This window comes from Phycodurus eques, chromosome 14 (assembly GCF_024500275.1).
Source record: "Phycodurus eques isolate BA_2022a chromosome 14, UOR_Pequ_1.1, whole genome shotgun sequence".
Classification (NCBI taxonomy): Eukaryota; Metazoa; Chordata; class Actinopteri; order Syngnathiformes; family Syngnathidae; genus Phycodurus; species Phycodurus eques.
The window spans coordinates 6,477,750-6,499,359 of NC_084538.1; the positions used below are offsets into that span (position 1 = coordinate 6,477,750).

Genomic DNA, 21,610 nt, shown 5'->3' on the forward strand with positions numbered 1-21,610 from the left:
ACTTTTTTGTTTGTTTGACTAATGTCGGCACTTACAATGTGTTAAAAAAAGGGTTTAGTTAACCTTTAGGAACATTTCAGTTCTGTTCTTTAAAAAAATAATAATAATAATGTGAGTACAGGATTTATTTATTCTTTTTTTTTTTAAACACAAGTAACAGTACCGATACCTGAAAAATGTACTCTGGTACGAGTAACCAAAATGTTTGGACTTGGTCGCTTCCCACCACTGACATCGGTTCGTGTGTGTGTGTGTGTGCGAACCTACTGCTAGCTCCTCCATCCACAGTCGCAGTCAGTCACACAGTCAAGCCGACGTGAGGACTCGTCGCTCGGGCTTCTACGGTAGAAAAAAAAAAGTCGCCTTTCAATCAACCGACTGTGGAGGGAAGACGGAGAAAAAAAAAGAGAACAATGTTTGACACGACAAGTTAGCTTTTTTTTTTTTTTTTTTTTTTTGTGGTACGAGAAAGACGGGATTTAAGGGGGGCGGGGGAGCACGTGGAACGTTTTAAAAAGCAAACAAGCTGGTGAGTAGATAACGACAGTCATGAATGTCTGACGTGTTGTGTGACAGGGAGATAATGTAAGTTTTACACGGTGTCCTTACCTTCCGTTTTGTAAATTATATCAACTTGTTGTTGTTTCCCCCCCCACGCCTGGCTGTCGGAACAAGTGTGCGTGCAGGTAGCTCATTAACTGCCGTTTTGTGGTTCAAAACAACGATTTCTCCCCACGTCCAACGACGACTTTAACATTATTTTTGTTAAGGTTTACATTCTAATATGCTTAGTTTGGAAGCTCTCCACTTCAATTGTCAATTTAGGTGACGTAAGGTTCCGAGTGGGGAGGTAAACTACTCCTTACTTCATCACCTCAACAGTGAGTTTTAGTTTTTTAAAGCCTCACGAACCCATTGTTAAATTTGCTTCTCCGTGTTAAATTTGACATTGCTACCAAACTTGGTTTCAATCTGAATTAAATTTGGCTTGACATAACAGCTTCTCACTGCAGTGCTCACTCACAGAATATTCCAATCATATGATGTACCTGTAAAAAAAAAAAAAAAAAAAAAACATGGGAGTTTTCTCCATCCATTTTTAAATTGACGCCCAATATCGATCCATTCCAGATTAGATTTGGTTTGACCTAACAGCTTTTGATGTGTACAGACAGCAAATATCACCTTGACAGATGCCCTAAAAGTTGTTCAACATTAAATGAGATTTCCTGTGTTAAATTGACATTTCTGCCAAATCTGCCTTCAATTCAATTCAACTTGATTTGAGTTAACGGCCTTTGATGCTCCACAGACTGCAAACTTGCACGTGACAAATAACCCCAAGAGACTCAAATATGGGGTTTCTGACTGTTCTTACGCACAGTAAATTTCATTCAAATTAGATTAAACCAAATTTGACATAACTGTTTTTGAAGTTCTTTAGCAAACATCTTCTGTCTGTGCTTATGCAAAGCAAATTCAGTTCAAATCATGTAAGACTTTATATAAATGACTATTAAATGTGATTTTTTTTTATACATCAAATTTGAATTTTTGCCAAATCTGGATCATCCAGATTAAATTTAGTTTGCCATAGACAGCAAATTTTGACTTGACAAATACCTTACGTGACTCACCGTAAATGGGCTTTCCCCGTGTTGTATACAGTGCTGCCAAATCTGGCTCCAATATTACATCATTGCTTCTGACTGTGTTTACTGTATGTATTGCAAATTTCATATGTTTACAGACAACACACAACGCTTTTTGATCGCAAATATTGAAAAGGTTTAACATTTTACGATTGACTGTTTTCTGAGCCGATCTCTTTTAACACACCGCACGCGACAGTATAATCACTCCGGATAATCATCTAGAGACATGTGACTTTTGGGACTTTGCTGACTTGATCAGAAGGGAAAATTGGGCCCGGTTAGCGGTCATTCAAAGGTACTTAGAAAGCCTTAGCCAAACCATACAGGTCAAAGATATAGCTTTGACTCTGAATATCGAGCCAATGAAAAGTCCTATTGTTATGCTACGTTCCAGACTGAGAGGGGAAATTTTCCATTTGTAACTTCCGAAGCCCGACGTCAAAGCATTTCAGTCAAAAGTATAACTGTGTAGTTTTGCATTTGCAGTAGAACAACCTAAACATTTTAGCAAATTACCTCATGCAGAGTGGCTATTGTCATATTTTTTCCCACCATTTTACGAGTAGAATATGTAGTAAATGCTCATTTCTAGTATAACTATGAAATACCGGCAACTACTCTATGTACATTCCCCAAGTTCACGGCTAGTAAAAACTACAGTACTTGATCAATGGTCAGATGCACGTTTCCTAGTTTGAGGTGGAAAATTTCCAGCTCTGCCAAATGCGGTTGGTTGCCTTTTGTCGCGGTTTACTTTTACTTTGTTCTTTTAGTTTGCTATTGTGCAGGATTAAGAAGAATGACCTGACCAATTAGAGAAACAATCTTTAGATAGCGTACAAAGACAGCATTTGTATTTCCTGTTTTTTTTACATTGCATGACATAGCATTCCACCAAATTTCCCTTAATTTCTCAGTAAACAATGCTTGAATTTCAACAAAATTTGATTATATGGGTATACAATTTGGTCACTGTGAAAGGTTAAACCTGTTTATTTTTTATGTATTTATTTATTGATTATTATTATTTTTACTCTTATTAGCCTCAAGGCTTCTTATCTGACCTGTGTGTTCTGCTGTGAGGCCCAACTAACCCACTTACGATAAAATATTGCCTCTTCCCTGGAAGGAGTTTAGGAGCAGGACTGAATTTGCTCTGCCTTGCTATAAAAGATAAGCGTATATTTTGTTTGCTCTGTATTTCTTTGTCCAATTACATCCAACAACATGTCTGCTTCTGGGTTGGCACCCAAGCTGTTTTTACCACACTACTATACGCTTTGGACAGAGAACACAGTTGTTAATTCTTGCGTTTCGTCCTGAATCATAATGTAAAGACAAAAACAGGCGGATGTAAATATATTATGGGATGTACGCTACAGTATATTACCCGACTTATGCAGTTACCAATGTTGGATGAACCTGTCACGAAGAAACATTTCTACTGGACTGTAGCATTGTTTCAATGAATAAAAGACTTATTGTTGTATTCAATATCTCTTGGCCAGTGGTCATTGTTGAGGATTTCCCAAATGTATTGTCATGGGGGTACGGTGCTGGAAAACTAGTTTTTTGGTGTATGGCATGAGGTAGTGCTTCGTTGGAACTTGGTCAGTCATGAGTGGCTGACTCAACTAAGAAAATAGTCAGTCCCTCTGTAGTTTTTGGAGAGACAATGTTTGAGATCTGCTATTGTGATCAGTATCCCACCATATATCTAAATTTTGGTAAATATTTTAGCTTTGGGCTTACATTATCACACAAGGATTGAAGACTTGATAGAGAAGCATGATCTGAAACTGGTGTGAGCTATCTTCACACTTCTGTAATTTTGTTTTCTGGTCTGGAGCAAAACTGAAATGATACATTTGGTCATGGTTCACTTTGTGGTTGACATTGGGATGGGAACTCTACAAAATTTTCTTCAATCAATAAATTACGTGGATAAAAATGTGTAACATGTTGAGTTAAGTGTTAGAACAGTGGTGGCAATTTTAGTGTCTCTGAGCTATAAAAATGGCTTTAATTTTATTTTTATGCAAGTTTCTTATGTGCAAACCATGTCAAGCTGTGCTGCATATGAGAAGTTGCAACACAGACGCGTTTGTTTGCCTTGCTCGACTGTAGATTTCAGAGTTGCCAGGGGCGTCACGTGCACAGTCAACAGTGCGGTTTTGGCTCAAGGTCGCTTGTGAAAAGCCTGTATTCACGTTTAAAGAGCTCAAGATGCCCCATAGCCTTAAACTAACTCAACAAACAAGAGAAGTCGTCACAAGGTAAGAAGTAGCCCTCACAAAAAAAAAAAAAAAAAAAAAACTGATAAAACCTATAATTTCATTTTACTTTTTTGGACAAAACCTAACATTTAAGATGGCTGGAAAACAAATTGAACGATATTTTGTGGTGGATTGAATTCTTGTCTGGCCTGGATAAGCAATCGTACCTTTTGTGCTTGTTTTCCCCCTCACTTTGTGGCAATAAAATAGAAATGTCGCTTTTCATGCCAGGAAAAAAAAAAAAAGTTTTTACAACACCGCCTCAAAGTGCGAGAGATTTGTGCACGAGTCCCCAAGTATAGCTTTGGAATGATGCATTGTAACACTTCTAATAAGAATTGTCAGACATTCATACCGCCCCTTGAGTGAGAGAGAGAGAGAGAGAGAGAGAGTTTATCCTTAGCCTGACATGACTTCGAGTGTAGGTGCACAAAAGAAGTCATAGTTATTTCCCCTCATAAAAACTATGCATGCTAGGACTGTGCAATGTAGCATGATGCAACACCGAAACTGGCTGGCTGCCACAGAGACGTAAATCTTTTCCCCCTAACATTATGGGATGTACTGTATATCCCCCAGTGTGTACACGTGGCCATGTTGGATATACAGCTGCCCCAAATAAAAACACCGGTGGTTCGACATCACCCTAAAAAGATGCTCGGGATGTACAAATCCAAGCCTGTGAGTCATGAGGAAAGTTATCTTTTTACAACTATAGCTTGAAAACAAATTCCCGTATCCACGCATTTGATGTTTTAGCTCACAACTGTGTGTTTTGTACGGGATTGCCACAGGGGCGTCCATCCTACGTGGTGGCTGACAGTCCTGACACGCCAACAATCAATCAAATGGGGACACTGGTGGCTGCTTTATGCTGGCGTCGGGCTAAAGGAAACCTGGCCCACGCTTCTTCGCTGCTTTCTTTTCCCAAACGGGGGACAAATTTGATTACAGTCTTCTGGCATAATGGCGGCTGGGAGCACTTCTTTACTGCACTGCACAATTGGGGGAAGCATACATTGGAACTGGAACTGGGGGTGGATGAGATTCGCCCAGAGTTCCTAAAGGTGAGGGTTGGACTCCGCCAAGGCTGCCCTTTGTCACCGATTCTGTTCATAACTTTGATGGACAGAATTTCTAGGTGCAGCCGAGGCGTAGAGGGGGTCCGGTTTGGTGGCCTCAGAATTGCATCTCTGCTTTTTGCAGACAATGTGGTTCTGTTGGCTTCATCAAGCCGAGTGTGAAGCGGCTGGGATGAAAATAAGCACCTTCAAATCTGAGATCCATGCGGACTTTGTATCGATCCGTTGTGGTAAAGAAGGAGCTAAGCCGAAAGGCGAAGCTCTCGATTTACCGTTCGATCTACGTTCCTACCATCACCTATGGTCACGAGCTGTGGGTCGTGACCGAAAGAACAAGATCCCGGATACAAGCGGCCGAAATGAGTTTCCTCCGCAGGGTGACCGGGCTCTCCCTTAGAGACAGGGTGAGAAGCTTGGTCATCCGGGAGGGGCTCAGAGTAGAGCCGCTGCTCCTCCGCATTGAGAGGAGCCAGATGAGGTGGCTCGGGCATCTGTTTAGGATGCCTCCCGGACACCTCCCTGGTGAGGTGTTCCGGGCACGTCCCGCCGGGAGGAGACCCCGGGGACGACCCAGAACACGCTGGAGAAAGTCCGTCTCTCTGCTTGCCTGGGAACGCCTCGGGATCCCCTCGGAACAGGTAGAGGAAATGGCTAGGGAGAGGGAAGTCTGGGCTTCCCTGCTGAGGCTGCTGTCCCCGCGACCCGACCTCGGATAAGCGGAAGACAATGGATGGATGGATGGATGGATGGAAAAGAAGCACTCTCTAGTAGTATACTTGTTTACCGGTATACAGTGGTACCTTGACTTCCCTTGACAAATTTAATTCATCCTGTGACTAAGCTCGTAACTTAATGTTCCTAATTAAAATTAATTTGAAATGCCATTATTCTGTCCAAACCAACAATTTTTTTGTTACCTGACAAACAAACAAAAAAATTGTACCGCATTGCATGAAAAAAAAAAAACGTAATAAAAGAAAAGGTAATCAACTGCTTTTATAAAGTATAATTAGTGTAAACAAAAAGTTGAATCCCAGTGTGATCTGCCCTTCTGAATTCCTTTCAAACTCGCAGCACTGTTTCAGTGTTTGCAAGCTGCGGATTGATGTTTGCAAAGAAAAGGGATGTTACTTCCCATCCGCCAACTGCTGCTTTATTGCTTTCTAATGGAAGCTCAAGATTTTTAAGAGGCACAATGCATTCATGTCTTTTCAGGTCCTCTCGAGTGTCAGCTTTTGCTTGTTTTATGGGAAAAGAAAGGCTACTTTGTAACAAAGCTATGAACCAAGCGCGACCGTTGCATTTTGGCCAGGCTCCCAACACTTGCGAGTTAATGGCATGCTTTTTTTTTTTTTTCCTTTTTTTCCTTTCCCTTACTGGGTGATAATCGGCTGTGAAATGTATGTACGTCGTTTGGCTACCACGGTAGCAACAAGGCTCGTCCCATCCGCCAAACATTACATAAGACCGATCCGAGTCGAGGCATATGCGAGGCATCGTAGCTGGCTTCATGTCACAGCCTGGAGGCTCCTGTCTGCCTCTTCTTCGTCTGTCTGTCTTCTTCCTCTCATCCTCATTTTCTCATGCTTCAAAGGACCACCTGAGGGGGTGGTATGCGCTCATCCTTTCCTGGTGACAGCTTGCGGGTAGATGCGAAGCTGCATTCTTGCTCATCTGGGAGGGTGGTGGATGAGGAGGACGGAAAATGGTTTCCACCGAGAGCAACGTTGTATTTTATTTATTTATTTAAAAAATAAAAAAAATCCCCCCCCCCCATGTTAGTCTTTTTTAACTTTTTCAAGTTAGTCTTTTTTTTAGGAAATAACGATGCAGACAAGTGCAACAGTCAATGACCGTTTGAAAACGGAATCATTTTTGATATAAAAACACCTGTGACATTTGTTCTTGCTTTGGCCATATCTGAAGGCCCCGTCAGCCCGCGCGTGGCTGTTTGAAATGTTAGATATTAATGTTCGTATGATGCCTTTTCAAGCCGTAATGCCAAAAGCATATTGCAAGCCATGACGTTTGTGAGCCATAGGCTGAGCTGCAGTACTTTTTAAAAATTCAATTCTTTTTTTTTTTTAACTGAGTCGACGTGTGGCTAGAGCGTGAGGCATTTACGTTTCCTGATGGAACTCTTAGAGTACTCTCCATAAGTACAATAAATAATGAATTGATACCAAACAGGATTGTTTGACCTTTGTGCAGTGTTGGGCTCGACTGAGCAAAGTTTTTTGCCAACTTGTTGATTATAAAGGACGGAGGGAGAGAACCATAACTAATAGTGTAGTTGGTGCTTCTATGCAAATGAGGATGAATGAAGATTGCCTTCACCCGTGTGTGGGTTGTTTGACTGAGAATCTGTTTGGACCATTGTTTACTCCTCGACAATGTGAATGAAAATCTTCGACAAAAGAGCTGGCGCAAGGAATGGAGACTTGTGTTTACTTCTTTCCATTTTGAGGCTGAACACGTACAGTTGTTGCCGATATCGATCTCTGTCACTTGGCTTTGCGCTCTATGCTAAACTGGCTCACATTATTGCTGTTGTTCATTTCCGAGCCCAAGCGACATGTTTGATTTTGAGTGTTTCTCCGAGAAATTCTCTTTAGTCAGCCGCCAGAGCTTTTTATGTTCCACTCTGTTCCCCGCGGGCTGACGTCATCCCGATGCAACAATGACCTCCGGCCAACAATAGCCCCCGATGAGACCAGTTTGTTTATGTATTATTTACAGCTCGACTGTAGCCTGCTTCTTGCTTCTCTGCTCCCCTCGGCCCACCACATTATTACTTTTGAAAGCTGGCAGAGCTGGAACAAAGCAACTTTGTAATTTTTCGGTCTGTTGTTTATTAGTGTACTAAAAGCAATCTGTAGCTTTTTTTGGACTGGCTTCTATTCGCCCCACAGTAGTTCATCCACTGGTTACGAATGACAAATTGATTCCTCAGCTGCAAGGGTGGCTTGTGTGGTTTGGAGAGTTTGTGTGTCTCTCATATGTGTGGCTGATCACATCCACAGATCTCATGAGAGCATTTGGACCAAATTAACTCACTTCTCTGCAGAGGCATCAACTTACTCAACCGAGATAGACTGTCTTCTGATGTACTGTCGCCTGTTTACAATGGATTACCTCCATTCAACACCAAACAAATGTCACTTGTCAACTTCGGTGTATTAATAAAAGCAAAATGTTTGTTTTGTGTCTCTATGCGGAACTTCAGTTTGGTACTGCGGTACGATGCAAAATATTTATGAGAGATTTTACGTAAAGAGTTTGACTTGCTGCCGAAAGTAATTTCCTAGCAACGACTTCCGTTAGCCAGAGGCTGAGCTGCACTGTGTTTGTTTCCAGAGTAGACGTGTGGCTGGAGTGTTAGGCAGTTACACTTTCGGTACTTTACTTTCCATGTAAAAACCTGGTATGCCTCTCTACCATACTGAATATGTCGTGCCAAAAAAGTCAACAATACAAATATCGTGCCAAATACAGTGCCACTTTGCGCGTCACGTTTTGTGGCTTCAGTGCTTCGCGGGTTTTCCCAAAATATTCATTAAAAAAATAAATAAAAATACAGCCATATCGGCAGCCATATTGCGGAAAGGCGCGTTGTTTCATGTTGATACGCGCGAGAGAAGGTTTCCCTACATCCCAAACAAAGCGATGAGTTGACTCAGAGGCTTTGTACATGCCTTTACATACCTATACTGTACGGGCGCTCATACAAGGCGCTTGATTGGTTCCCGGCGCGACATTGACCAATGAGAGCACGAGTGGATTTATCCCGTGAGCTGATTGGCTGCGTATCGTCGCAGCCTCACCCAGCATCATCCCTTGTTGTGTCTCGCCAGTCTTGTCCACGCTGTTTCGGTTTTTCACCTTTCGCGGGGGGTTCTGGTCCCCATTAACCGCGAAAAATGAGGGAACACTGTACATGTAACCGTAAGTCTGTCAATTCATATAGACTTTTCATATTTATGTGTGATCTAGTGAAAGAAGCACCAGTCATACGATACACAATGGCACCTTGATTTATAAATGCCCCAGTTTATGTGTTTGTTGTTGTTTTTTTGCTTTGTGATGTGAACCAAACTTTAATTTGATTTACGAGCGAGCTTCAGGTACGCCACTGCTGAAGTGAAGTGGAAAAAAACAAAAAAGCCACACTCGCCACTACACAGCTGTTTATTTAATGATACAAACAGTCGGCATTTTGTCCCACCCGTAATTGAAATACGTGTTTGACATAGTCACGTTCCACGTGATCATAAGTCGATGTTTTATTTAAATTACCTATCACGACAATACTGTAAGTCATTTTTATGTGTTCAGATCCATCTCATCTGCCATCTTCCTCTATCTTCCCTCCGCCGACGTAGCTGCAGAGTGTACCTAAACGTTTGCCAGCTGACCCGCAAGCTTCCAAGATGAGTGCCAAAGCCGCCATCAACAAGGAGGTCTTCGTACCCCACGACGAGAAGATGCTGGCAGCCGTGCAGGTGAAGCGGAAGACTAAGAAGAAGATTCCTTTCCTGGCTACTGGTGGCCAGGGAGACTACCTGACATTCATCTGCCTCGCAGGTCAGACCCTTTTAACATGTCTGCCTTAATTCTCACTCTGATGTCTGCAATGATGAGCTTGTTTTCCCTCTGCCAATAAAATGACACGCTAAATCAATTAAATGTTGAGCTGTAGATCAATCCAGATTGGATTAACTCTGAAATGTAATCATTGTTTCACTACAAATTGAGGTTTAGGTCTTTTTGGTTTCCTTTTTTTATTGCCTGTTAATTGAATTTTCTCATGCATAGCATTGATGGGTGGAACAACAAGGGCCTGGTAATTTGTGTTTCAGCAGATTATTGAACTATGCAGTCTTTGCGACTGTGTCTGTGCTGTAGGTTTGGTTTGGTGAAAATGAACTACGGAGAGATTGCTAGTGTGATCTTTTTGGTTATGTGCGATCAGAATGTGAACCGTGGTGTGCACTAAAGAAGTGATGGAGTTGATATTATGTACATAATATCTAGAAGACCTGGATAAGATAAAAGATCATGCATTTTCTCGATGAAAAATGAAACAACAACCATAAAGCAAAAAGCAGCATGCACAGTGGTTATTGTAAGAATACTTGTCTGAGCTTCTCTTGATACATTTGTACGTCGTGTTGTATTATCTTCACTAAACATGGACTATACTCTGACTACCATAGTTTTCTCATATCCCAGGAAGATGGTCGTGTCTGACGTTATCATCGTCTGATTTAGTAATCAAACAGGAACTATGCTCCAATCAAAATCATAATCTGTCTTTAGTCAGTTTTTAAGCAAGTCATCAAGTTGTGAGACGTACAGTTACGTAAGACTATACAGAAATCTGTCCTATCTATCTAGCTATCTAGCTATCTAGCTATCTAGCTATCTAGCTAGCTAGCTATCTAGCTAGCTAGCTAGCTAGCTAGCTAATATATTTCATCACCTAAAATGCTTGAAGCCTGGCTGGAACGCTGCATGGCCGTTTTGGTCTGCCTTCAAGTGGACTCTGGTGCGGTCCGGTTCAAATGTGAACACTGCACAGACCAAAAACATTAACCAGCATTAAAAGGAAAGCAAAAGGCATAAATTTGTGTTCACACTTTGTCATAATTAGTGGGAGTATGCTGCTAGTGTGGTTTGTTTGGTCGAGCGTGAACGCTATCGTATGTACCTTGGTGTGCACCCAACAAACACTTGGAGTGGGCCTCAGTCTGCTTGCGAGTGATCTCTGGTGCGGTTTGGTTCACTTCAAGTGTGAACGCTGCACCTACCAAAGACACAAACTAGTTGGTAAAATGATGGTGCAGTTTGTTTGGTTCAAGTGTGAACTATTACTGTTACTAACTGTAAACCGATCTCTGCTGTGAATTCTCGATCAAGTGAACACTGATGCTGTTTAGTTCACTTCGCTTCAGTTCAAGTGTGAATGCCCAGTGTTAAAATGGCAGATACCGCTGATCAAGTCAAGTGTGAATGCTACCTTCCAAACCCTGGTGCGCTCCAAACAAGTTCTGGTGTGGTTTGGTTCTCTTACAGTATGACTGCTACATGGAACAAAAGGCACAAACTACTGGAGTCATAAAATGAAAAATATGCAATTTTCTTCACTCAAGTATGAACAGGTCGGCTTTGTTTCTGTTTAAACAAACTCTGGTGTAATTACTCTGTGTGTGTGGTTCCTTTGGTTAAGTTTGAACACTACAAGGACCAGGGTTAATATAGTGAAATATATTATTATTGTCATTTGTGCGTGTTTGCATCATGTTCCATCACTATATGTAGCCTCGGCTGCAACTCTTGAATACAAGCACATTGTAACCATACAACATTGTGTAGCCGCCTACTTCATGTGGCATTCCTTAACACATTCACTGCCATTGACGGCTTTAGAAGTCAAATATCCATGTTAACTGAGAAGGCTGGCAGTGAATGAGTTAAGGTCATTATGTGCATTCCCTCTACAGCCACACAGAGGGATAATTCAGTAGTTCATGTTGAGTGAACACTAGGACAATGCACATGCACTGTACTGTACATTAGAGTGTGTGTGTGCGAGGTGGGTCGGGACTCTCTGAGACTTCCAGTAGTGTACATTTGAGGCCCTCTGGTCATACAGTGGCTGAGTTATGTAATGTGTGCTATGTCACAGCTGAAGAAAGCCCACAGTGTGAGGGGCCAGACTGTGGAGGTAGCCACATGCAGGAAAGTGCCACGACCAAGTACCACCATTAAAGCTGTCCCTCATTCCAAGTGGCAGTTTAAAAAGGGATAACTTCAGGTTCAGCTTGTAAAACGGAGTTTATCGTCGGTCTACGATGACAAGCGTGTAGGTCACATTGTTTTCAGTAGCAATAAAAAAAAAAAAGTTTTATAGCTCTCAAATGTCGCTATTTCACACCACAAATGACTGTTGTGAGACAGGGTTAGCACCACAAATGCTATGAAATCTTTTCACTGTGTCCGAGCAACAACGTTTACATGCTCGCTTCCTAGCACGAAAACCATTCATTCAGCTTGTAACAATGGGTAGCAAGGTAAAACAACTGATTTAGCATTAATGTGATAGTTTACAATGACTCAGTCGCTGGATTATATAAACAAAGTCCAATGGTACCTTTTATTACAAGGTTTTGTTTGGTGACCAAGCTCATAACTTGGTTTCAAATTTTGGCTTGCAAAGAATTGACGTAGCAGACTCATAACTTTTTTTTGTTTTTGTTTTTAATTTGTAAGTGTATGGAAACTTTTTATTGATCTGGTAAAAATGGGTAGCGAAGTAAAATACCATCATAGCATTTCCTTGATAGTTCACATTGACTCAGTTGTTGTTTTAAAGATGACGAAAGACTGAAGAAGACGATTGCAGCTATTTGGTTTTAAAAAAAGAAACAAGTAACTGCGGTAGGTGTGGTTTGAAGCTGAATCCAGTTTTTGATGGATAGATCTGTTGGCCAATGGAGGTTCCTGGTAAAAACATGTTATATAACATGTTTTCATCAGTCATTTAGCTACAGACTTTTTAACAATAGATGACTGGATAGATAAATGGATAGATACTTTATAAATCCTGAAGAAATACCAGTACATGCAGGAGGACACAAACAGTCTTATTATATTAAGTCAAAATTTTCATTGGTTATGCAGTCAATTTGATGTTTCTCAGCTTTTTATTCGAGCTCTGGCCATTCCTTCAATGTTGGAAGCAGCGCAATGATAAAAAAGGTCTGGCTTGCTTCCACTTGGAGAGCAGGACCTCTTGTTCTGTGTGGCTCCTTGAAAATAAGACTGAGTGTCCTCACTGAGCTTACTGTTGTTTGGCCTCACAGTGACCTTGCATTTCAGCCTTAGAACAACATTATTGCTGTGCTCCAATTAAATGATTCAATCCATTGTCCTTTTTAGTGTGCTGTTTTCCAAATAGGGGGCAAAACCATACCTGGAATTTCGCTAGCGAGTGCAGCAATGATATGGCCAAGTAGTCTCGCACAGAATTGTTTGGACGCCCTAACAACAACAACATAGGAGTGTTTGCTGGAGCCGAGCCAGAAGCTCAACATGGTTCAAGTCAGTTAGCGAGCGTCGTCTTTGATCACTGGGTTCCATGCGGTGCCTTTATGGCTGAACCTCGGGGCTGAAACGTTGCGCCGCCCACAGAATGTTTGGCAAGAAAGAGACGAGAGGCCCGTCGAATAAGATAAGACCCAGTGAATGTTTCACCGGCATGGACCAGACATTGATTCTCACAGCATCTCTCTCCACTGCATGGTTTCAGAAGTGCTGTTATCAGATTCACACTCCACGAGTTAATCGCGTGCGACGGAAAGTCAAAACTAACGATTGAAGTGCTTACATTGAGACAAACGACGTGATACTCTACATTTGGTTCGTAACTGTTTCACTTGAGGCCTGTAGGTGACACTGTTTCAAACAGTTTCCGACTGTCAAACAAATCAAGATGAGTTTGGGGAGTAACGGTGAGTGTGTGTACATGTTTTTTTTTTGTTCTTCTGGATGTAATATTGCGTGTTCCAGAGGCATACAGAGTTCCCACAGAGAACATTTTCGGAAAAAAAGGGACAGGATGTGCAACTGCCTTACATTCTGGCAGCATGTCCGCTCTGTAAACAAATACACACAGCTCAGCCTCTGGATAACGGACGTCATGGTGCGTGATATGCTTTTGGCAGAGTTTACTGGTAGCAGTTTTTGTTTCATTTTAAATGTCTATTTAAAAATCAGATCCTGTTTCCACAAAAGAGGGGCAGTTTTATGTTTTGCTTCTTATTCCCTTACTGTATCAAATGTGAATGCAACCGTGACTTAAAAAAATCAAAGTACACACTGGACCATGATTTTTGGCGTACTACAATGTTTTCAGATGAACCGGTACTAAATGTTTACGGCAAAACCACTCTGACACGGTTGCAATCTCGAACTGCCTTTCTAGTCGGTCCAAAGCTGAAGCTCCTATCCCCATTCTTTTGATTGCATCTCTCTCTCTCTCTCTCTTATATAACTATATATATATATATATATATATATATATATATATATATATATATATATATATATATATATGAGAGAGAGAGCGAGCGAGAGAGATCCCCCCCCCCCCCCGAGTGCCCATGCCACTCTATTTTATGAACAAGCCCACCCGTAATCTGTTACAACACAGGCCTGGTGTGTTTATGCTCTATGTGTGGGATGCATGTAGGAGTATTCTTGGGAGAGTATTCCAGCTGACGTGGTTATGCGGGCATATTTTTAAGGTGGTTTGTTTGCATGTGTAATTTCAAGTGTAGGCTGTCCCATACACACCCACATACATGGGAAGCGCTTCCTCGTTTGTTTGGTAACATTCAACCGCATTTGGGTTGGATTCACGTGGCAGGTATAATGCCTATATCTGACAGTCCATGTATTTTCAAGAGAACCATATCCGTGATAGCGGATATGGTTCAATATCCGTGATAGCGGATACAAGCTGCATGCACACAAAACGCAGGTAAACGATTTGATGTTACCAGTTTACGATTGATTTAAGTGCAGCTACCTTGGCATTACTCGATTGACCATCATGGGTACTCGTTCCAGACCAGATGGTCCATAGAGCTGCCCACTTTATTTCGCAAATAAAAACATTTCCATTCTCTATAATCTCCTTCAGGAGCTGAGCTTGGTGTTAGTGTTTTTGCTTCAGGCCACCTGGTAAATAAAATCTGCACTTACCCTTCCGGCTTCAACATTTCAATCCCTCTCTTGCTGTTTTCATCATCGGCTCGCTGCCCTGGAGCTATTGATTACCTTGCGAGATTGATGGGGTGGGAGGCTTGAGTAGCTCACTGGTAAATCAAGCTCTATAGGCCAGATAAGTTATATGCCTGTTTATTTGCTTCAAAAAGACCTTAGTCTGACTTTCTGCATTCTACTTATGTATTAGTTATGCATTTATTTTTAGGTGTGCTCATCAAGGTTACCCCAACCTTCCAACTGAGAAAATGGAAAATAATTCATATTTTGCAGAATAAAGCAATTTTTTATTAATTTGTTTAAGGTACTTGGAATAGGCTTGAATTAGAATCTAATTTCCATAGTTTGGGGACCAAGCACAGGTGAATGCACTGCTAAAATTGCTTATTTTGTCATAATTGTTTGGCTCAATAAAACCTCATTTTGAGGGATTTTCCATATGAAAGAACTGGACAAAATGTGTTCAATCTGGTTCAGACTTGGTAGCTTGCCCTGATATTATTTTGAAGAATTCGGCCCCGAAAGCCAGTGTCACTTAGGGCGCAAAATCTATCATGTGTAGACCCCAACAAAAAAGTCTCAAAAACCAATACCTAAAAAGCTATTATCGCTTGAAGTGGCCATTCTAGGCGAATTTTGGCCATTTCTGGTGGTCCATCAAAAACAAACTACTCCTAGAGATTTTATAGAATTGCTACCAAATTTAAACCATGTTTAAGAAGCCCATGGATGGACAGAAATATTATGTTCTCTTCGTAACATGTGGGCTGAGCATTGCAGCAAACTTTGATGATTCAACTCTATTGACTGAACACCTTGTCTTGGCAAGAGATTCATAGGTGTCCCCTGTTGAAATAAATGTTTGGACCCATTTCCTCCAAACCCAGCATATTCGCATCAAGTTCGTTGTCCGGCACCCTCCCAAATTTCGTTTGGAGGAACTGCTCAGACAGATGAAACAAAAGTATCCATCCATCCATCCATTTTCTATAGTGCTTTTCCTCATAAGGGTCATGGGTGAGCTGGCTGACTTTGGGTGAGCAATGTGGTACACCCTCTATTGGTCGTAAGTTAATCACAGGGCACACAAAGACAAATGACCTTTCACATTCACACACATAGACAATTTTGAATTTTGGGAATGGAGGATGCTGGAGTACCGTGAGAAAACCAATGCAAGAACAGGGAGATCATACAAACTCCACACATGCCAAGGCAAATAAAACGGGACTATAAAAGGACTGCACGGAAAGATTCTATCCTGCGGCCAAGTGATATAACCTAAGATCTTGGGGAGTTTGGACCAATGTTTGTTAATGAGGCTACGCCAAACGTGGGTGTGTGGTTCTTGCAGGGCCTGAGTATCGCCTGCGATTGATGCCATCATTCACAAACAGCCCACTCACACTGGACTAATACCACATTCCGTTTGTGTGTATATACTGCATACCTCTGCCCCTATCACGGCAAGTCTTTAGTCGTACTAATTAGCCTCTTGCTACAGTTCAGATACTTCACAAAACACAAACAGAAGTCACACTTTCATCCCCACCCATTGTGAAAACCTACTCTTCCTCTTTAGTCCCCTGAGCTTACCACCTTAGAGGGTCTTTTGACTTTTTGACTAGACCTCAAGTGGGCAGAGTATAAGAAGAAAAATCTGAGGGCGATCTGCAAGGGGTTCAATGATGGATTTGAAACTGGTGACTTGGGATGGATTAGTGCAGGTGCAATGCAGGTGGACTGAAATGTATACAATATGTGCGTAGGGGGTGGGTACAAATGTTGTAGTGCAGACTTAAATCTCGACGTGAATATACAGTAGGTTTGTGTGTTTGCAATCCGTCTCAGCACTGACAGGTCCGCGTTTCTGTTTTAGATGCAACTCCTCATAGTCTATTTTGATCAGCCACTTCCGAGGCAGACTTTGCTTCACGGAGCACCCTGTCATTTTCTCCATAATCCCACAATGCAACCGTTCATCTGCTTTTTAAAGCTTTTTGTTCATGTGCCTCTTCCCTATGTCAGCTGTAAGAGTCTAGAACTTGGGTCAGGGACTTCCTAGCATGTGTAGAGAGAGACACAGCTACGACAGAGATTTGACATCGCAGTTATTTGTGGTTTAGAGGTGATCCTTCAAAAGCGTTACCCCGCTGTATCACTGGTTATCGGTTGCGCCCCTGCTATATCGCAAATTTTTAAGCAGTGTTTTTTTAAAAATATATTTTTACAGTATAATTTACAGGCAAGTCCGAATTTATATTTGCATGCCTTCAGTGTACTAACATGTTGTTCTGCTTCATGCAAGTAGCACTGAGGTCTACTGGAAGAGAGAGAATGTAAGAGAGCAAGAAGAGGCAAAGATTTTCACAAAGTATATATGGTACATGTAAAACTTTAAAAATAAAATAATTAAAATTCTTTTTTTTTTGTCTCACTAACAATGTGTACTCAAAGAAATTGTGATTCGTAGCTGGGCAAAGGGGGGGGGGGGGGTGTTGGTGCCAAGCAACGCCACCTGACGCACATCATTAGTGAATGCGTACTCGCGCTGGCCTCCACAAACGAGGTCTGTTGTGTGTTTTGATATCAATTCCATTTGTAGATCTAATTTATTGTCCACTCAGCAAACTCTGAAGAGAAAGATGGATAGGAGCGGCGCTCGGTAGGGGTCACCTTTTTGCTTAGTTGTTAATACGCCTTGACAACAACATTTCCACGTCCGATTAAGATGTCTCCATTTGCTCCTCTGTCGGTTTACGCTGCTACGTGAGTCCGCTCCTTCGTAGGCCACGGGATCTTGCCGAGCGCGGCGCTCCGAGGGTACCAAAGTTTCACAAGTGTCGTGTGATGTGTGTATAGTTACAAGCTCAGTCACTCGATGGGTGCAGTTTCAGTGGCGATCATATGCGAATTTACTTTGGATATTGACAATTATATCTCAGACAAAGAATTTTGGTCAAAATGTCCATGACTGTCACAAGCCAATACGACGGCACCCCCTGGCGACCAACCCCCCCACCGAATGAGCCTGCTCTAGTTATCGGTCCAGTTTTTTTCGATATCGGACCTATCAGTGTGACGTTTATTCCCTAATATTGGTTGATAATTGTTGGTCCCGATAGTTATCGTGCAATCTCTAAAATCTACTGATAAGATACATTTTGTCAAAATTCCCACCCTTAGTCCAGTCTGCCTAAGATCTTTCAGGTTCTCAATATTAGTTACGATATTGGATGAAAATGGAATGAGTGACCATAACAATCTTTGGGTGTGAATAGGATAAACTGTATTGTAAAGTCGAGGAAAGAAATTTGGTCTTGTTCCTTGCCTGAAGGATTCAAACATGTCCACAGGATGTGCCACGGTACACGAGCTGCAGAAATCTCAATCAGTTCAACTATCCCTCCAAATTGTGCTTCCAGCGTGGACAGAGTAAGCGTCCACTCCCAGCAGATGAATGCAAAAACAAACTTTGCTCTCATATCACTCTGTACCTCATCGATTATATTTAGATAAAAGGAGCGAACAGCAGCTGGTTTAAGCCAAGAGACGGATAACCTTGCAATAAAAGAGATCTGAATTTGTAGTGGATGTGCGAGGAGCCTTCCAACCTGATGCCGTCCCCACGCTCGCCGGGGTTGTTATTACCACAGCGCTAGGCGTGGTCCTCTGCGTTGACAGTGAACAGGTTGTGTTTCTGGCCTCCTACCCAGGATGAACTCTTGAACCAACGTGACGTGTTGAAGGCACCCGGTGGAAAGAAACGGAGGTAATTATTTGAGATGACCACACCGGCACATGGTTTTGATCATGTGTACTCTGACCATATGTATTGGCTCGGACGTGACAACCCAAATCCCCACGTACCTGGAAAAAGTCATCTTTTTGTCTTGTTTCCACAAGGCTTGCCCTCAAAATTCTTCCTCTCATCTGTACATTGTGAAGAGAAGCAACGAATAGCAGAACAGAATAAAGCTGTGATGTGAAGACTGCAGGGGCGAGGAACCTTAATTTGTCCATGAAACTAGAAGACCTCCGAGTTGCTCAGCCTTCAAACAAAATTTTTCATCTAGAATTAGGGATGTCCCGATCTGATACCGAAATTGCAGCCTTGAGTTTTGGCTCATACCAATATCGCTCCGATCAGACATCAGCAATAATTTCCCTTTTTTTTGTGATATGGGATGTGAGAAAAGGCTTGATCAATTGATATTACTCAAAAAGTTGTTTCGGACAGGAACGTTTTGACTTAAAATGTACTGCTTCAGGTATTGAAATACTGTCTATATGAGACTGGTGGAAAGTGAATGGAATGATATTTCTAGTGTAGCTAATGCTGCTATGATTCATGAAATATGCTTATATTTCTCAGAAAAAACTAAAGAAGAACATTACTCTCTTTATTTTTTTGTTTCAGCCTCTGAATTCAAATGTTAAGAACATTAGCTTAGATTTGGCATTTGGTAATTTATTCGTTTGTTCAAGCAGGGGGAGTTCTTTTAATCAGAATCAGAATCATCTTTATTTGCCAAGTATGTCCAAAAACACACAAGGAATTTGTCTCCGGTAGTTGGAGCCGCTAATGTGTTGAATTATTCATTTTCCTGGTAATTTATACCATGTCAATTAATCTAGTTTCATAAATGTTTATTCATTTTATTTTGTGTGTTAGAATATGCTCAAACACAGTTAAAAAAAAAACAAAAACCAATTTTTGAAACACTCTGTTTAAAGGGAGTAATCAAGTAACTGATCAAAAAATGTTCCTTGATTCTTCATATGCCCGTCCCTATCATTTATTTAAATAAATGTAACGCAAAGATGACTTTAAAAAACATTCTGTTGAACTTTATAAAAAAAATAAAACATTCCCTAAAAATTCTCCTAACAATGGAAAGCTTGCAGTCGTACTTGTGCAGCCAAAACAGCCACTGATCATATTCCTTGTGAATAAAGCACAGTAACTTTATGGATGGACATGACAGATATGACTTTGGCAGCATCCCCCATCACGTTAATCTACAGGTGGAGCCCATAAATCTGCTTGTGTCGACTCCCTGGATGCTTCTATTTGTCATGAAAGATTTATCTGACTTATTATAGTACAATACCTGCTCCGCCGCTGGGACTGGGCTGAGGGCGAGGTGGGGAGGATAGGAGTGGATAGTATCACAGGAAGCAGGCATCTCATGAGTCCTAACCTCTTGCAGTCCTTACTGGAAAGTACATATAATAGTCCTTTGTGCTTGAAATGGAACAAACAAGATCTGCATTTTTTTTCTTGGAATGGAGGTTGGAATTGGGGGGTGGGGGGCTCAAAGAAATTGAGATAAAAGGGAGTGCACTAGTTAAAGAAGTCAAGATGACATAAGAAGACACATCTTTAGCTAAGAGGCATTTAGACAGACATTCTCCCAACCGTTACGGTTTCCCCAATCCCTAAAAAATTTAATTCATTTATTGTTCATATGGTTGCTCAAGGAGATTTTGTCAAATCTTCCCATGTGACCACCTGTTGCTCGGCAGACTTCCTTGGGGTCAATCAAAACAAACCCCATTTGCCATCAACTAGAATTTCTGAAAGCCAGAAACAGGAACACTGTCAGGAAATCACTTTAAATTGCGTTGTCAGGATCGTGAAGTATGTATGTTACACATTGCGTCACTGTTCTGTGTCAAATATATATCTTTGGCCTAATAGCAAAGTTGCCTAAAGTCATATTTGAACATTTTAGGAAAACAAGAACACAATTCGTAGGAAGCACACTGGACTTTATTCTATTGATATTGTAACAGTTAGCTAAAAATGACTTAGGCAGTTATGCTGTGTGGCCAACAGTGTTGCCAGTTACCTTGAAAAAATAACTTACTTTACTGATTACTTGAACTTAAAAGTAACTCAGTTACTTTACTGATTGCTTGATTTTGAAAGTAACTAAATTAGAAAAAAATAACTTTTTAGTTACTTTCAGCAGCTGTCAAGTGGCAGGAATATCACTTATCCACAATACAAAAAAAAGCGTTAGCTTAACCGTACCCATTACTTGGTAATATATGCCACACAAGTTACAGGATGATGTCATCAACATAAAAAAATAACTTAAATGTGAGTGTAGTCGAAGCCACATTAAATTAGCAACTTAGAGCAGACTTGACATGCCAATTGGCCACCTAAATAGAAAACAAGCACACCATTCTCAGTACAGTTCTTTAAAGACTCTTAACTGATAGATGGACAGACAGACAGAGACACAGACTGTAGCAACCCAGCTGATTGTGTGGGGGTCCATGAAGGCAACTGTGTGCGTGTGTGCACATAGTGTACAACGAACCTTAGTACTGTCCTCTTTAGAGAAACTCTGAAGTAGTGACTGTATTTCCAGTTTTATGCCAATCCCTCGTCACCGTGCATTGTGTTTGCGCCGCTGGCTCCTTGGGTACACGTGAGTTGACTTTGTGGTGAAAACGTACAACACGTCACGTGACGTCATTACCCCAGACCGGTCCGTTGATAAATATTTTGCCTTTTTTCGATATTGTATTTCGTCGTTGTGTGCATTTTAGTTATGAATAGTTAAGAATATAGTGTGTTTTGTCTGTTTTATTAGTCATTACTAAAACAAAGGCTGAAAATTGGTCTACACTTATGACATGCACTGTGACTGAATCTAGTGTCCTGGTTATTTACTTGCCTCATGTTCCCAAACACTGCAGTTTGTTAAGGATAAATATCTGTTGCCTGACCATAAATAGCATAGTATGCGCAAAATGATGTTAAACTCTGGTTCTCGTGAAACAAAAAAGT

General features: G+C 41.3%; 1 protein-coding gene across 7 annotated transcripts in view; it reads left to right on the top strand.

Annotated features, from left to right (window-relative positions):
* Positions 1–269: 269 nt before the first annotated feature.
* The window catches only part of stxbp6 (syntaxin binding protein 6 (amisyn)), a 49,913-nt gene continuing 28,572 nt past the window's right edge, over positions 270–21,610 (top strand). The window contains exons 1-2 of one of the 7 annotated variants that reach the window (XM_061696715.1): positions 270–529; positions 9,396–9,597. In XM_061696715.1, the coding sequence (XP_061552699.1) occupies positions 9,444–9,597 (154 nt within the window). In that variant the 5' untranslated portion in view covers positions 270–529; positions 9,396–9,443. Of the gene's footprint in view, positions 530–550; positions 586–3,787; positions 3,932–9,348; positions 9,598–21,610 lie in introns of those variants that run through there. The other 6 variants (XM_061696709.1, XM_061696708.1, XM_061696711.1 and 3 more) reach the window with 6 other exon arrangements.